Below are 17017 nucleotides of genomic sequence, written 5' to 3'. Positions count from 1 at the left end.
CCCACCCTAATTCTTGACTAGTGACTGAAAATGGTCTAGATTTAGTGTGTATATGCTAAGCATTTTACCTATCATACCTGCAAAAGAATAATTTACCAAACTGGATAATATATCCCCCCAGATAAATATAGTTTGAGTCTGGCTCTGCCAGTGAGTAGACAACAGACTTGGCAAGTAAAACAAATGCTATTTATAATTTTTTATGTTCATAACTAATATTAATGCCAAATAAATAGAAAACTGTACATAAGGAGTTTGTCATAGTCATCTGTGCTCAGGAATTATTATATTATTGTATATGCTGAAACTATTTTTTTGGGGGTGCGGGAAATGCTTCTGTTTATTATTTCTGATGTTGAACATTTTCTTCAGCCAAATGAAATTTAAGGGATATATTTATTGTACTTTGATTTTTTTGTTATACAGTATTTTGTCATTCAAACTTGGACATCATGTGGTTTTTTAGGCATGGTACAGTGATTGTAGTATCAAGGTTTTTCCCTGTCTAATAACTAGAAAAAGAAATCTGTCAAACCTGTTCCTAAAAAAATAGAATGTGAAAATTATTTTATATCTTAAATAGTTATATTGATATCTTCTTGTTTGAGTAAACACCACTACCGTGGTTTTATTTTTTATTTTTCTATTTTTAAAATATGTATGTATTTATTTATTTATTTTGGCTGTGCCAGGTCTTAGTTGTGGCACGCAGGATCTTTAGTTGCAGCATGTGAACTCGTAGTTGCAGCATGCGTGTGGGATCTAGTTCCCCGACCAGGGATCAAACCCGGGCCCCCTGCATTGGGAGCGTGGATTCTTACCCAGTGGACCTACCAGGGAAGTCCCACTACTGTGGTTTTAAATTAGGATCTTGCATTGGTATATTTCTGGATAATTACCTTTGTTACTAGAGATCATTGGACTCTGTGAAAGAGTAGACTTGGTAGCATGTAGACTGCACAGTCATGTGCATGTTATAGCTTGTTGTTCTGACACATCAAGAGAAGGAGCCACATGTGTATTTGGACATAGGTAGACATATTTAGGTTTCTCTTATATGCACATAAACATTGACTTAACATGAATGACATGTATGCATTTCTGGTTTACATGATAATTGTGATTATTTTTTTTTCGTACTAAGATTGTCATGGTTTTGATTCTCTATTGATGTAATTTATGGCTCTAAAATTCATTTCAGTGACATCCTATATCAACCATAGCAGTAAAAATTCTAAAAGTTTAAAGTAACCTTTGAACTTTTATAGAAATCAGAATGGAGGAAAATCTGTTTTATAAAATATGACTTGATAAGTTGAATGTTCCATTTACTCAGTACTTTTCAAGGCATACTTATTGATCACCTCTTATATGCTAAGCACCTTAAACTGTACTGGAGATTCAGCTTATGTGTAACAGCAAAGTAAGGGAATAATACTGAGAACATAGAATAAATTATGTCTTTCAAATGAAATGCTGTTATCCACTAAAGAGTTCATTACTCAGTTTTGAGGATTCAGCTTATGTTTAACGTCAAAGTAAGGAAATAATAGAATGTGGAGTAAATTATATTTTTAAAATAAAATGCTATTATTCACTGGATGGTTGGCCACTCAATTTAAAAATAACCTTTGAATGAAACAAATATAAAACTAATTGTATTGAGACGTGGCTACTCTATTTCTGTTTTTTAAAAATTATTTATTTATTTATGTATTTATTTTTGGCTGTGTTGGGTCTTCGTTTCTGTGCGAGGGCTTTCTCTAGTTGTGGCAAGCGGGGGCCACTCTTCATCGCGGTGTGCGGGCCTCTCACTATCGTGGCCTCTCTTGTTGCGGAGCACAGGCTCCAGACGCGCAGGCTCAGTAGTTGTGGCTCACGGGCCTAGTTGCTCCGCGGCATGTGGGATCCTCCCAGACCAGGGCTCGAACCCGTGTTCCCTGCATTGGCAGGCAGATTCTCAACCACTGTGCCACCAGGGAAGCCCCTATTTCTGTTTTTTTAAAACTAATTTTTATTGGAGTATAGTTGCTTTACAATGTTCTATTTCTGTTCTTAAGGAATCACTTTTTCTTTTTAAATATGAAAATTGGAAATCAAAACTGAATATACTTTTTTTTTCTTTTAAATAGAACTTTATTGGAGTATAATTGCTTCACAATACTGTGTTAGTTTCTATTGTACAACAAAGTGAACCAGCCATATGCAGATGAATTTTTTAACTGGTAACTTGACAGCTCTGCCACCTTTAAACTTCCTTTGTAGGAAACAAGTGTCAATACATTGTAGCTTCTTTTTAGGCAAGGTTATAATACCAATTCACACAAACCAATGTTTCTCAATCTGGGGGTGAGGGAGGTTCCTCCCCACCCCCAGGGGTCATTTGGAAATGTCTGGATACTTTTGGCTGTGGGGAGTAGGGGTGGTGTGCTACTGGCAGCGAGTGGGTACAGACCAGGGATGCTGTTCATCACCCTATGATACACAGGAAAGTCCCTACAACCAAGAATTATTAGTCAAAAGTGTCAGTACTGCTGAGGTACAAAGAAACTGGCCTGTATCTAGACAGCTGGTATCAAATACAACATAATTCTGCCAAGTACAGGTTACCTAAGAAAATAGTGCGATTAACTTGATGCTTAAAACCCACTTTTAAAATCACTGGAATAAAACTCAACATTTAAATGTTAGTTCATTAGTTCATGTCTTTTATTAACCAATATACAATCACTTGTCTTCTGATTTGTTGAAACAATAGGTCAGACAACATTTGCCACAATAATGTCTGTCAAAGTGGCTGGCCATAAAAACTCCAGCACCACATTAATCTGAAGGGCACTCCCGACGAAGGCGACTGATTTTGCCATTCTCCTCCACCTTATAGTATTTCAGGACAGCCAGCTTAATCTGCTTTCTCTTATGCTTGTTCTTCCTGGGAGTGGTGTAAGACTTCTTCTTCCTTTTCTTAGCACCACCATGAAGTCTCAACACAAGATGAAGAGTGAACTCCTTTTGAATGTTGTAGTCAGACAAAGTACGTCCATCTTCCAGTTGCTTGCCAGCAAAGATCAGTCTTTGCTGGTCAGGAGGAATTCCTTCCTTGTCCTGGATCTTGGCCTTTACGTTTTCTATTGTATCCGAGGGTTTGACCTCGAGAGTGATGGTCTTCCCTGTCAGGGTCTTCACGAAAATCTGCATATTGGCGGCGGTGCCACCGCAGATGACGGATCCAAAAAGCTGAACATACATTTAACTTTATTTGGAAATAATTTTAAAGTTAAACCAAAGTTGCAAGAGAAAGAATAGTACAAAGAATTTTAAAATTTCTGCCCAGCTGAGATTCAACCAGTGTCAACAATTTGCTGGCCTCCTTTCTTTTCTCTTCTTCCCTTCCCTTTCCCTCCTCTTCTCCTGTTAACTCACTCACTCACTTGTATGTAATCCACCCCCCTAAACATTGGAGGGTCCTTTGTGTACATAATGGCTTTTTTGTCCTAAATACTAAGAATAGGGATAGTCTCTTAAATAACCATAGTACAGAAATAAACTTCAGTAAATTTAACATTGGTAAAATACTTTTATCTATCGTCCATATTCTAAATTTTGTTAGTTGATCCAATAGTGTCGTTTATAGCATTTTCCCCCTCTAGTACAGGATCCAGTATAGGATCAAATATTGCATTTAATTGTCATTTCTCTTTAGCTTCCTTTAATCTGGAATACTTAAAGACTTTGTCTTTTATGACATTGCCATTTTTGAAGAATATAGTATTGTGGCATTGTGGGATCTGGTTACACTTTATTTTTAAATTTTATTTTATTTTTAAAAATTTATTTGGTTGCATCGGGTCTTAGTTGTGGCACGCGGGCTCCTTAGAGTTGTGGCAGGGAGGCTCCTTAGTTGCGGCTCCAGGGCTCCTTGGTTGCAGCACATGGGCTCCTTAGTTGTGGCACGCTGGCTCCTTAGTTGTGGCATGCAAACTCTTAGTTGTAGCATGCATGTGGGATTTAGTTCCCTGACCAGGGACCGAACCTGGGCCCCCTGCATTGGGAGCGCAGAGTCTTATCCACTGTGCCACCAGGGAAGTCCCCGTGGTTACACTTTAAAATCATGACATTAAGCCACATTAGTGGGGGCTTCCTTGGTGGTGCAGTGGTTAAGAATCCGCCTGCCAATGCAGGGGACACGGGTTCCAGCCCTGGTCTGGGAAGATCCCACATGCTGCGGAGCAACTAAGCCCTTGCGCCACAGCTACTGAGCCTGCACTCTAGAGCCCGCGAGCCACAACTACCGAAGCCCACGCGCCTAGAGCCCGTGCTCCGCAACAAGAGAAGCCACTGCAGTGAGACGCCGGCGTACTGCAACGAAGAGTAGTCCTTGCTCGCCGCAACCAGAGAAAGCCCGCATGCAGCAACGAAGACCCAGCACAGCCAAAAATCAATCAATCAATAAACAAGTAAATAAATAAGCCACATTAGTGAAAGTTATTTTAAGTTCTTTTCTCTTTTATTTTAACTTACGTTGTGAGAAGAAGACCACACCAAGTTCTTAAAACGTATTAGCTTTTCAGCCTTTACATTTTACTATCAAAATTAATCGTAGAATAAATTCCGTTGGTGTTTAATTCATACCTAGAACATCTGAAAGATGATAATGTAATCTAAAACTTCTGATTTTGATTTTTTAAAGCTACATATTTTAAGTGTGATCAGGATCTTGTGTAAAATTTCGCATTTCTGTTAATTTGTCTCTCATTCTGGCAGTATTGTGCCACCTAGTGGAAATTTATGTCCTTCAATGTATGTCTTAGACTCTAGATGGAATGAAAGATGCATTTTAACAAATGAAGAAAAAGTAGTTTGGAGTGTTTGAACTTCTCCGTTGACTTGGAATTCTTTATAAAAATGATTGTCTTCGTAAACAAGAGTTTAAGACAAATAAAATTCTTGTTAAGTGAAGGCTTAGTAGATGTCTTAAAATTATGAACCACTGAGTATTAAAATCTGCTCTTTTTTCAACAAGAAATAGCCTACATTTATTTTCTTTATCAATGCAACTTTAACTAAGGCATATTATATTTCCATCAGTTAGTATTAAAATAATTGTTGTTCTGTGGATCTTGTCAAAATCCTTCCACCTGGAGTTTTATTGTTGTACATCTAATTTGTAAGCAGAATGTATTGGAGTTTACATGTTATTTACACAATCTCAGTTTATTTTGAAGTAGCAGAAGAAAAACACATTGGATGATAAATACTAAAGAAATGGTCTAAGGAAAAAATGTGCTACCTTGAAAATAGCCTGAAAATAATTTAGATATTTATCATTTGAAGACTTCTTACCAACTGACAAGATAAGATCTTACTTGTGTATAAGTAAAATTTAGGATTTTATCAGTTGGAGAGTTGACAGTCTCTTTTTCTTATTAACTATGCAGAAGATGCCTTGTTCTTTGTGAGGTATTCAATATATGCATTTTTACTCAGTCTTGAGAAACATTTGTCCTGGGGTTGGATGGACATTCTGCATAATTAAACTGGAATATGAACTCTTGAGGTCTTCAGAACAGTTGTGTACTATAAGGAATTTTGAGAATTATCTAACCATTTAGGGAAAGCAGTTCTGAATTACAAAATGCAGCCATTCAAGCATATGACACCTTTATGAGAGTCATGAATATTTTATAATGTTTGTATCTTATTATTCTTTCTTAGTTGCTGATGTATATTCACGATGAGCGGATTAGGAGAAAACTCCTTGGATCCACTGGCCCCTGATTCACGAAAACGCAAGTTGCCATGTGATACTCCAGGACAAGGGTAAGCAGTTTATTTCCTGATACTTCACCAAGGGTGCCTCCCACGCCTTTATTTGTTTTGAAGAAAACATTTCAGCTTTCTGTTATTTGCATTTTCTGGTTAGATTTTGTTTGTTTGTTTTTGTCTTTGTTTAAATAATATGATTTTGCTTTGTAGTAAGTACAGTGGTACAATGATGAGATGGGGACATTCTTATGTTATAATAGAGGCTTTATGGCTGATTCAGATAGAAATGAGAATATTATACTAAGTGTGTGATATTGTAAGAAGCATTTCTCAATGAAGGACGTAACAGTTAGGAATAGATAGACAAGATTATTACAAGTGAGAATCTTTAGTATCCTTTAAAAACATGTTATAAGTTGATATTTTGGCATTTGTGAGGTTTCATCATTCTTTTCCTGAATGAAGTTAGAAGTTTAAAAAATAGAAATAAAATACTCTATTTTATGCAGTGATAGATACTTCCTAGCTTTTTTAGTATTTACCAAGGTCAATATCACTTGAATTTCACTGTGATGGTTGCAAATAAAAAACAACCTATAATTCATAAAACCTCATAATTAATAAGTAGCTATTACTGTTTTTATTATTTGTTAATTTTATTGTCTCTTCGTGGTAAAGACTATTCATCCCCATTTTCCAGATGATGAAATGAGACTAATGCCTAAGGCCTAGGCTAACAACAGGTGGACTTGAATTTAGGTTTTTATGAATTTCAACTGTATTGTACTAGGTCTCCAAGACAATGTTTTGGTAGTCTTTATGGGCTGAATTTAATTTGTTTATATATGAGTGTAATGGTGTTGTGTAGGTACTGATTCTGCTCATAGCTCCTTTGTGATAGATATGTTTATGGCCTTTTTTCCCCCCCTCCCAGCCTTACCTGCAGTGGTGAAAAGTGGAGACGGGAGCAGGAGAGTAAATATATTGAAGAATTGGCTGAACTGATATCTGCTAATCTTAGTGATATTGACAATTTCAATGTCAAACCAGATAAATGTGCAATTTTAAAGGAAACAGTAAGACAGATACGTCAAATAAAAGAGCAAGGTAATACAAAGTAAGAAAACACTCAAGTCTTTTAGAAGGAACTTGTTAACTGTGTTCACATTTGCCTTTTGCTACCTGTCGCTTAGGTGGGAACTGCTGCTCCTTGAGGGCTAGCCTCTGTGGGGCTAGATGGACAGATGAGTTGACCAGCTTTGCTCTTTAGGAAACAGTCACCAGAATTGGAAGAAGGCCAGTGTTGCTCGCCCTGTCACTTGTTAGTTCCCTTTCAGGAAGCAATGGGATAGTACATTTAGTAGGGAAAGAAAATTTAGAGGATCTTCTGTCCTCCTGGGTAACTCGGAAGTTTAATTTTAACCTTTAAAAACTGTAGCATCATTTTCTTATCAGGAAATGTGTATGTGCTTATGCACATCTGTGTGCGTGTCTCTTTGTGTCTGTTTGGGGAACAATTTGAAAGTGGATTTAATCTATAACTGATATATATGCTATTTGTAGTATTGCCTTATGTCTTTCTAGGAAAAGCTATTTCCAGTGATGATGATGTTCAGAAAGCTGATGTATCTTCCACAGGACAAGGAGTTATTGATAAAGACTCCTTAGGACCACTTTTACTTCAGGCAAGTATAAGGTTCTAGCTGTACGATAAGCTGTGTTGATTTAAAAAGAAAGAAAGAAAGAAAAAAAATTTTGGCTAGGATATGAGAGCAAAAAGAAAATGTTTCTTTTCATGAGATAGAACTCAGTATTCTGAATATGATGATAAAATGCTCTTATATTTAAAATATACATAACTCTTGAGATCCTGTGGCGCCCTGCCCCCCCGCAATAAAAATGCATTTGGGCATATTTTAGCTAAGACTTTTTTGTGTATTTTTGCATAATTGGTAGTATGGCACACTACAGTTTTATATTTTGGAGGAAGTTTTAAGACTTAAAATATGTGTTTTTTGTAAGTAGTTGTCTTAAATAGATCGAGTTAAGCTTTAGCACTTACAGAATGTTTCTTTTTAAGTCATGACCTGAAGCCCTTTATTCAGGTTCACTTATCAACTGTTTTTGTTCCAATTAGTTTGTTCCAGCTCCTTTTTAGTTGATCAGTTCAGTTCCTCTTTGTAAATTCTCACTAAGGAGTGGTATAGTTCCTGTAGCTTGACTTGATAACAAATGGGAAAATGGGAAGCACTAAGGATGATTTTTCATATTTTTAAAAACTCCTTTGAAGAAGTAATTCTTCAAAAATTAGATTAGATGCTAATTCAGATTTTGTCTTTACTGTCATCTTTTCAAATTGTCTTTTTTATACAACCCTGTATTGATGGTGCTAATGTTAATAGAAATGATGGCTCATAGTTGTTTAAATCAACAGTTTTTTTTTCAAATTCTAGTTAGTACTAAGGCTGGTGTCTTAGTCTGCTAAGGGTGCCATAACAAAATACCACAGACTGAGTGGCTTAAACAACAGAAATTTATTTCTTACAGTTCTGGAGGCTAGAAGTCCAAGATCAAGGTGTTGGCAGGCTTGGTTTCTCCTGAGACCTACCTCTCTCCTTGGCTTGTAGATGGCTGCCTTCTCCTTGTGTCTTCACGTGACCTTTTCTCTGTGTGTGTGCATTTCTGGTGTCTGTCTCTCTTCTCATAAGAACACCAGTCCTATTGGATTAGAGCTACCCTTATGACCTCATTTAACCTTAATTACCTCCTGAAAGGCCCTATCTCCAAATACAGTCACATTGAGGTTTAGGGCTTCAACATATGAATTTTGGTGGGGGAAGGGATACAGTTCAGTCCATATAGCCAATATTAACATATCCCACTTCAGGCATTGGATGGCTTCCTGTTTGTGGTGAATCGTGAAGGAAACATTGTATTTGTGTCAGAAAATGTCACCCAGTACCTGCAATATAAGCAAGAGGACCTGGTTAACACAAGTGTCTACAATATCTTGCATGAAGAAGACAGAAAGGATTTTCTTAAAAACTTACCAAAATCTACAGGTAGGCTTTTAATGCGTATCTGCCTTTTAAAAAAAAATATTTATTTATTTATTTGGCTGTGCTGGATCTTAGTCGCGGCACGCGGAATCTTTGTTGCCGCATGCGGGATCTTCGTTGTGGCATGGGGGATCTTTAGTTGCGGCATGTGGGATCTAGTTCTCTGACCAGGGATCGAACCTGGGCCCCCTGCATTGGGAGCATGGAGTCTTAGCCCCGGACCACCAGGGAAGTCCCTGTATTTTCTAAGTAAGTTAAAAAAATTTCTTTTTCTTGATCATTTCTTAGAAAATTGAATATACCTTTTAGAAAGCCAAGTGATGATTTATGTAGAACAGGGCAAGTGGTAGATAGCAAAATTTTCAAATACGAATTTAGAGTTTGGTATACATTTCATGGGTCTAGGATATACAGTGAGTTACAAAATATAAGTGAGATACCTGTTGAATTTGAAATTGAAATTATTCCAGTGTTTTATATGTTGCCACTTTGAAATGTTATTGTAGAAATTACTATGGAAGATGTATAATGAGAAAATACGTACAGCTTAAATTCTTCTTCTTTTTTTTTTTTAATTGGAGTATAGTTGATTTATAGCTTAAATTCTTGATGATAGTCATGGACTGAATTGCCAGCTTTTAAAAAACTCCTTTCAATTTGTTTTCTAAAGTTAATGGAGTTACCTGGACTAATGAGACCCAGCGACAAAAAAGCCATACATTTAATTGCCGTATGTTGATGAAAATACCACATGACGTTCTGGAAGACATAAACACTAATCCTGAAATGCGCCAGAAATATGAAACGATGCAGTGCTTTGCCCTGTCCCAGCCACGGGCTATGATGGAGGAAGGAGAAGGTGAGAGTCATCACATGCTTGTGGTGATTATCAAACAATAGCAGCCAAACTTGTAGTTTTGTAATTTCCATTGTTGTAATTCTTCCTACTGAATTCCATGTTCTTACTTGCCTATTGAATAGACACATCCAAAGGTTAAGTATAATCCTTACCTGGTTAAATTTTCTATTGTAGATTTGCAATCCTGTATGATCTGTGTGGCACGTCGCATTACCACAGGAGAAAGAGCATTTCCATCAAATCCTGAGAGCTTTATTACTAGACATGATCTTTCAGGTAAAAACTGTGCGTGTGTTTACGTTTTGTTCATTTTGAAAATTTTTATAAAAGTTAACTTTCTACAGCCTGCACTATCATTTAAGTGCCTACACTGTAACGAATACTTTGCATGGATTATTTCCTATGTTTCTTATAATATTATTATTATTTTTTAAAATTTAATTTAATTTTTTATTTTATTTATTTTTGGCTGCGTTGGGTCTTCATTGCTGTGCAGGGGCTTCCTCTAGTTGTGGCGAGCGGGGGCTACCCTTCCTTGTGGTGCGTGGCCTTCTCATGGCGGTGGTTTCTCTTTTTGTGGAGCATGGGCTCTAGGCACGTAGGCTTCAGTAGTTGTGACACGTGGGCTCACTAGTTGTGGCGCATGGGCTTAGTTGCTCTGCGGCATGTGGGATCTTCCTGGACCAGGACTCGAACCCGTGTCCCCTGCATTGGCAGGTGGATTCTTAACCACTGTGCCACCAGGGAAGTCCCTTATGTTTCTTACACAACCCTAGGAGAGATTCAACAAAACCCTGGGCATTTAAGTTGGGTGTATTTGACACTTAAAATCCCTCAAAAACACACAAAAAAATGTAGACGCACCTGGCTTTCTCTCCAAATAGCATTTCAAATCAGAAGCCAGTATTTCTTTTCTATAACTTCAAATCCATTTTTCATAAAGAAGTGCATTTCAAAAATACAGGTAATTTAATGGGAATTACTGGGAGTAATTCTTGACATCAATATGAATTTCAGTTTTGGTCTGCCCTTTTTTGCTCATGAGAGTAAAGAATTAAAGTCAGTGCAGTTGATAATGCACAATGATGAAATTAAACACAGTGGCAATTTTCTGTTTAATAGGAAAAGTTGTCAACATAGATACAAATTCACTGAGATCTTCCATGAGGCCTGGTTTTGAAGATATAATCCGAAGGTGTATCCAGAGATTTTTTAGTCTTAATGATGGGCAGTCATGGTCCCAGAAACGTCACTATCAAGAAGGTAAAGAATTTGGAGGTTGATTCTGGATCTTGTTTGTCATTGTGTTTGATGTGCTGTAGAGCAATAAGTATATACATGACCATAGTTGTTGTTGTCTGTGTCGGGTAGGAAAATGATTCTTGAGCATTCTTATGTTAGCCTAATTTTGGTGGGGTCCAGTCTTTCACTGGATTTTGAAAATGTTGGACTTGTATATTTCCTTTCTATTTTCTCCTGTATGCATTTGTTTTGCCAGTTGTAGTTACTAGTAATGGGATATTTTCTCCAAAAGCTTATATCCATGGCCATGCAGAAACCCCAGTGTATCGATTCTCTTTGGCTGATGGCACTATAGTGACTGCACAAACAAAAAGCAAACTCTTCCGAAATCCTGTAACAAATGATCGTCACGGCTTTGTCTCAACCCACTTTCTTCAGAGGTAATGATAGATTACTTTGTATTCTCATATTAAATGCAGCAGTGTTCTCGAGATGCTTTATTATTAGTGTAAAAAGGGAGAAAAATTAAGAAGAAAAGCAGGCAGTGCTTGGGTTTGCTGAAGTGCACTTAGATTCCTGAAGTATGTTTTCTTTAAGGTTATATTTTTATGTGTAAATGAGGATTTGTTCATTAAGTAATTAATTCCTGGGAAAGCTGGAGGATGGGAAGGCTAGTGGATAAAAGAATACATAAAATCTGACTACCTCTGTTACTTTTCATTTCTAATGATATATTACATTGCTTTTAGGAATTGAATTTAAAATTTGAAGGTAGACTTCAGGAAGAAATAGTTACTGTTGCTGTTGCTAATGGTAAATGAGCAGCACACGAAGGAGCAGGATATTCACCCATTCCTCATCTTGAGTAATTTGCAGGCGCCTCCAGGTTAACCCCTTGGTGTACGGGAACTCTTGTAAAGCCCCACTGAGATTCCAGCTAACATAGCTTTGGGCCCTTCGTGGCGCTCAGATGGTGTCACTCATTTAGATTCTGTGGCTTATTAAAAGTATGTTATTAGATTAATAACTGATCAGTGTCTAGATTATTATTGTCACTAGGCATTGGAATGGCACCTAAGAAGTTAAGTTTCTGGGCCACTTAATTCATCCTTAAAAAAAAAAATCTGATTCAGGCTTTTAACGCATGCCTGTAATTTTTTAGTAAAACTTTGTTCTGTTTCTTTGCAGGGAACAGAATGGGTATAGACCAAACCCAAATCCTGTTGGACAAGGCATTAGACCTCCAGCAGCTGGATGCAACAGTTCGGTAGGCAGCGTGAACATGTCGCCAAACCCAGGCTTGCAGATGCTGAGCAGCAGGACCTACGGCTTGGCTGAGCCCGGCACCACGGGGCAGATGAGTGGAGCCAGGTATGGGCCTTCCGGTAGCATAGCTTCAGTGAACCCTGGGCCAGGCATGCAGTCACCATCTTCCTACCAGAACAGCAACTATGGTCTCAACATGAGTAGCCCTCCACATGGGAGTCCTGGTCTTGGCTCCAGCCAGCAGAATATTATGATTTCTCCTCGTAATCGTGGGAGTCCAAAGATGGCCTCACATCAGTTTTCTCCTGTTGCAGGTATTTGTGTTACATTTCCTTTTCTTTCTTTATTTTTTTTTTCAGTAATTCTTTTCTTTCCATACCACTGTAATTCTTGTAAAGTTAATTCATTTTAAAACAAACTTTGAAGTGTTAAGTAGTGGTTTGTTATAGCGTCTGATAGTCTAATTCTTTTCCTGATTTTTCTCCAAATCCAGGTGTGCACTCTCCCATGGGATCTTCTGGCAATACTGGGAGTCACAGCTTTTCTAGCAGCTCTCTCAGTGCCCTTCAAGCTATCAGTGAGGGAGTAGGGACTTCTCTTTTATCTACTCTGTCTTCACCAGGTCCCAAATTGGATAACTCTCCCAATATGAATGTAAGTCAACCAAGTAAAGTGAACAGTCAAGATTCCAAGAGTCCCCTAGGCTTGTATTGCGACCAGAATCCAGTGGAGAGTTCAATGTGTCAGTCAAATAGCAGAGATCACCTCAATGACAAAGAAAGTAAGGAGAGCAGTGTGGAAGGGCCAGAGAATCAGCGGGGTCCTCTGGAAAGCAAAGGTCACAAAAAATTACTACAGTTACTTACCTGTTCTTCTGAGGACCGGGGTCATTCCTCCTTGACCAACTCGCCCCTGGATTCAAGTTGTAAAGACTCTTCCATTAGTGTCACCAGCCCCTCTGGGGTCTCCTCTTCGACGTCTGGAGGAGTGTCCTCCACATCCAATATGCACGGGTCACTGCTGCAAGAGAAGCACCGGATTTTGCACAAGTTGCTGCAGAATGGGAATTCACCGGCTGAGGTAGCCAAGATTACCGCCGAAGCCACTGGGAAAGACACTAGCAGTACAACGTCTTGTGTAGAAGGAAACGTCAAGCAGGAGCAACTAAGCCCTAAGAGAAAGGAAAATAATGCTCTGCTTAGGTATCTGCTGGACAGGGATGATCCTAGTGACACGCTCTCCAAAGAACTACAGCCCAAAGTGGAAGGCGGCGTAGACGGTAAAGTGAGCCAGTGCAGCAGCTCCACCATCCCGAGCTCAAGTCAAGGGAAGGACGCTAAAATTAAGACAGAAACAAATGAAGAGGTAACTTGTCTTCTGTATATTCCAGCTTAGGCATTGTATTTCAGCATTGCATTTCTGTGTTAGAAAGACAATGTGTTATACACAAATTCTTACCTTCTGTTTTAGGTTTATTTAATGGAAGTTAATCTGGAGCTGTCACTTTTTTGGTAGCTCTTCTGAGCATCAGTAAAGTGTATTATGATGCAGTGTAGAAATAATCAGATAGGTATGCTTTCAAATGTGACTATACCTCATTAGTAGCCAATTTGAAATCTTTCATGGAAGTTTTTATTGGAATGAACACATTGGGTCATTAAGTGTATGGTAGAAATGGGAAAAACCTTTTGTATTAGGCAACAGAATTTGATTTTTACCTAAGATCAAGTTTCATATACATGATCACATTCTATACAAGCATTTCCCAGACTCCTCTTGAGGAACACTATTCTGGAAGACGTTAATATGCACCTGAGAAAATTAAATAAAGTCTTGGAGAAGTCCTATTGTTAGGATGTGTGTTTAACTTTGTTTAAACTTTGTTTAGTGTTTCCCAAATGTATTGACCAAAAGCCCTTTTTAAAGCATAGCTATGAATATCTTGTTGAACATCAGCTTATTTTTATTATTATTATTTTAAAAAATTAAAAAAAATATTATTAATCATACATGTTTTCAGAAGTATGTGTAGAGGCAGACATCTCTGTCAGCTCATGATTCTGACTAATGTTTGCTGGAAAATATCCTGCAGTTTGAGAATTAAACATATAGGGTAAATTAAAAAAATGCCCCTTTGAAAGCACCTCCAAACCCACGGATTTATCTCAGTATTTTCAGCTGTTTTTACTTTCAAGGAAGTCGTGTAGGGATGGGGTCATGATCAGCTAGCTAGCCTCTAAGTTGGGCGTTACCATTTCAGGTAACTGTTGTGTTTTACTTGTTCCCATTTCAGCTCTTGTCCTCTGATGAGTGTGTTTTATACCTATGTATCTAGTAATGTTCACAGGTTAATTACAAAAAATTATTTTCAGGGATCTGGAGACTTGGATAATCTAGACGCTATTCTTGGTGATCTGACTAATTCTGACTTCTACAATAATTCCATATCCACAAATGGTAGTAATCTGGTAATGAAGCAACAGATGTTTCAAGGAACTAATTCTCTGGGTAAGAAAGAACTAGATTTTATTCTTGCTGCCTTTGAACTTTTCTGCACACCTGTATGTACTCTTAATTAAAACTAGGATCCAACTTTAAAATGTGTACTCCACCTTAGTTTCTTTTACTAATTTATAATGTAGGTGATTTTAAAAGCTTTTTGGACAGTTTCCCATTTCTAACTAATATGATGCCAGTAATCACAGGGCTTATAGGAAAATGTTCTTCTCTGGTTGCTGCAGGTGAGTAGTAGGTACTCTGTACCTACTAGTACCTTTATTTGTCTTAGGCACAGAGAATTGGATTAAAAAGCAAATCAAAACCTGTCCTTTGACACTAAGTTACTTTGGTGTTTGCTGGTTCTTACCCAACCTCTCTCCTATAGCTGAGTGTTTCTTGATTCATAACAAGGATATATTATATGTATCAATTGAAAAAGAATAATCCACAATTATCTGGAAAGGTGGTTATTCATTTTTAGTGGCACTATTTCTGAAACTGAAATGGAAAGTTAGATCAATCAAATAGGTTAGAAAAAACAAAAACAAAAAGGTTAGGAGGAAATTTTGTTTTATTCCTTGCTTGATTAGAAGGCAACTTGTCTGGTTACATTTAGTTGTAAAATTTTAAACTTTAAATATGCATGTTAAAGAACTTCCAGGAGTTTGAAACATTGGTAAAATTTTTACTATTAAGCGAAGCAGAATATGAATGACCATATCAGGCTAGAGAACAGTGCCTAATACTTCAGCCAACACTGAGACTCTTGTTTTTTACTTTATTTGGAATACAAGGCTTTTTTTTTTCTTTTTTCTTTTTCTTTCTTTTTTTGGGGGGCTTAGTTATTTATTTTGTAAAGGAAGACAGTGTTTATTTTGGTAAGAAAGACATTCTTGGGTGGGTGGTATTTATGTCTTGTACTTGATTATTTATGTACTGAATCATCAGAGGATATTTATGTATTGTGCTTTTATGTTTTTTAACAGGTTTGAGGAGTCCACAGTCTGTGCAGTCTGTTCGTCCTCCATATAACCGAGCAGTGTCTCTAGACAGCCCTGTTTCCGTTGGCTCAAGCCCTCCAGTAAAGAATATTGGTGCTTTCCCCATGTTACCAAAGCAGCCCATGTTGGGTGGCAATCCAAGAATGATGGATAGTCAGGAAAATTATGGCTCAAACATGGGTATGTTATTTCTTTTCTTTTTTTTTTTTAATTTTATTTTTAATTTTATTTATTTATTTTTGGCTGCCTTGGGTCTTCATTGCTGTGCGTGGGCTTTCTCTAGTTGCAGCGAGCGGGGGCTACTCTTCTTTGCGGTGCGCGGGCTTCTTATTGCTGTGGCTTCCCTTGTTGCGGAGCACGGGCTCGAGGCGCGTGGGCTTCAGTAGTTGTGGCACGTGGACTCAGTAGTTGTGGCTCCCAGGCTCTAGAGGGCAGGCTCAGTAGTTGTGGCGCATGGGCTTAGTTGCTCCGTGGCATGTGGGATCTTCCCGGACCAGGGCTTGAACCAGTATTCCCTGCATTGGCAGGCGGATTCAACCACTGTGCCACCAGGGAAGTCCCTTATATGTTATTTCTAATGAATATTAATGATTAAAAATTTCTTTTGGGAAAAGCAAATTTAAAATACTTAATTAGAATTAATTAACAGGTTTTTGAATAACAGTAGCATGTTTCTTTCATGAGTATTCTTCATTTATTCTGTGTCTTGGTGATTTAAACTCTCAAGGAGACTTTCAGTCCAAGACATTTTCTTCTTTTTTTCTTTGTTTGCTGCGCTGTGGGGCATGTGGGATCTTAGTTCTCCTACCAGGGATCGAACCTGTGCCCCAGGGAAGTCCCGCAAGACATTTTCTAACCTGTAATGAATACATAGCAATAGAGGCATACCTCAGCAGTATTGCAGGTTCTGTTTCAGCCCACCGCAATTAAGTAAATATCACAATAAAGCGAGTCACGTTAATTTTTTGGTTTCCCAGTGCATATAAAAGGTAGGTTTACCCTATACTGTATTAAGTGTGCAATAGCATTATGTCTAAAAACAGATGTACGTACCTTAATTTAAAAACACTTTATTGCTAAAATATGCTAACCATCATCCGACAACATAGGGTTGCCACAAACCTTCAATTTGTAAAAAATGCAGTGTCTCTGAAGCACAATACAGTGAAGGTATGCCTGTGGTGGCCTATCAGAAATGTCTTAATAGTTGGCCAGCCCTATTTTTAGAATGACAAAGCACTTTTTTGTCAAGGCTCATGTGTCTAATGACTGTACCTGTATGATATAAGAATTTCATTCTAATATGGAAAATACCTAATTTCTGT

General features: G+C 37.8%; 1 protein-coding gene and 1 pseudogene across 3 annotated transcripts in view; one reads left to right on the top strand and one right to left on the bottom strand.

Annotated features, from left to right (window-relative positions):
- Window positions 1-17017, top strand: part of NCOA3 (nuclear receptor coactivator 3) — a 124573-nt gene that overhangs the window by 89991 nt on the left and 17565 nt on the right. For both annotated transcript variants that reach the window (XM_082431358.1, XM_082431357.1), the window contains exons 3-14: window positions 5716-5820; window positions 6701-6873; window positions 7351-7451; window positions 8654-8828; window positions 9496-9684; window positions 9859-9960; window positions 10807-10947; window positions 11219-11366; window positions 12115-12506; window positions 12686-13557; window positions 14565-14700; window positions 15678-15872. In XM_082431358.1, coding sequence (XP_082287484.1) covers window positions 5735-5820; window positions 6701-6873; window positions 7351-7451; window positions 8654-8828; window positions 9496-9684; window positions 9859-9960; window positions 10807-10947; window positions 11219-11366; window positions 12115-12506; window positions 12686-13557; window positions 14565-14700; window positions 15678-15872 — 2710 coding nt within the window. In that variant the 5' untranslated portion in view covers window positions 5716-5734. The remainder of the gene's footprint in view (window positions 1-5715; window positions 5821-6700; window positions 6874-7350; window positions 7452-8653; window positions 8829-9495; window positions 9685-9858; window positions 9961-10806; window positions 10948-11218; window positions 11367-12114; window positions 12507-12685; window positions 13558-14564; window positions 14701-15677; window positions 15873-17017) is intronic.
- LOC309645798 (ubiquitin-ribosomal protein eS31 fusion protein pseudogene) lies at window positions 2696-3256 on the bottom strand (annotated as a pseudogene). Its single transcript has one exon. The product of its transcript is annotated as a ubiquitin-ribosomal protein eS31 fusion protein pseudogene (transcript).

Source organism: Balaenoptera physalus, assembly GCF_965194825.1.
Source record: "Balaenoptera physalus genome assembly, chromosome: 16".
NCBI lineage: Eukaryota > Metazoa > Chordata > Mammalia > Artiodactyla > Balaenopteridae > Balaenoptera > Balaenoptera physalus.
This window is presented reverse-complemented; position numbering and strand designations above follow the sequence as displayed.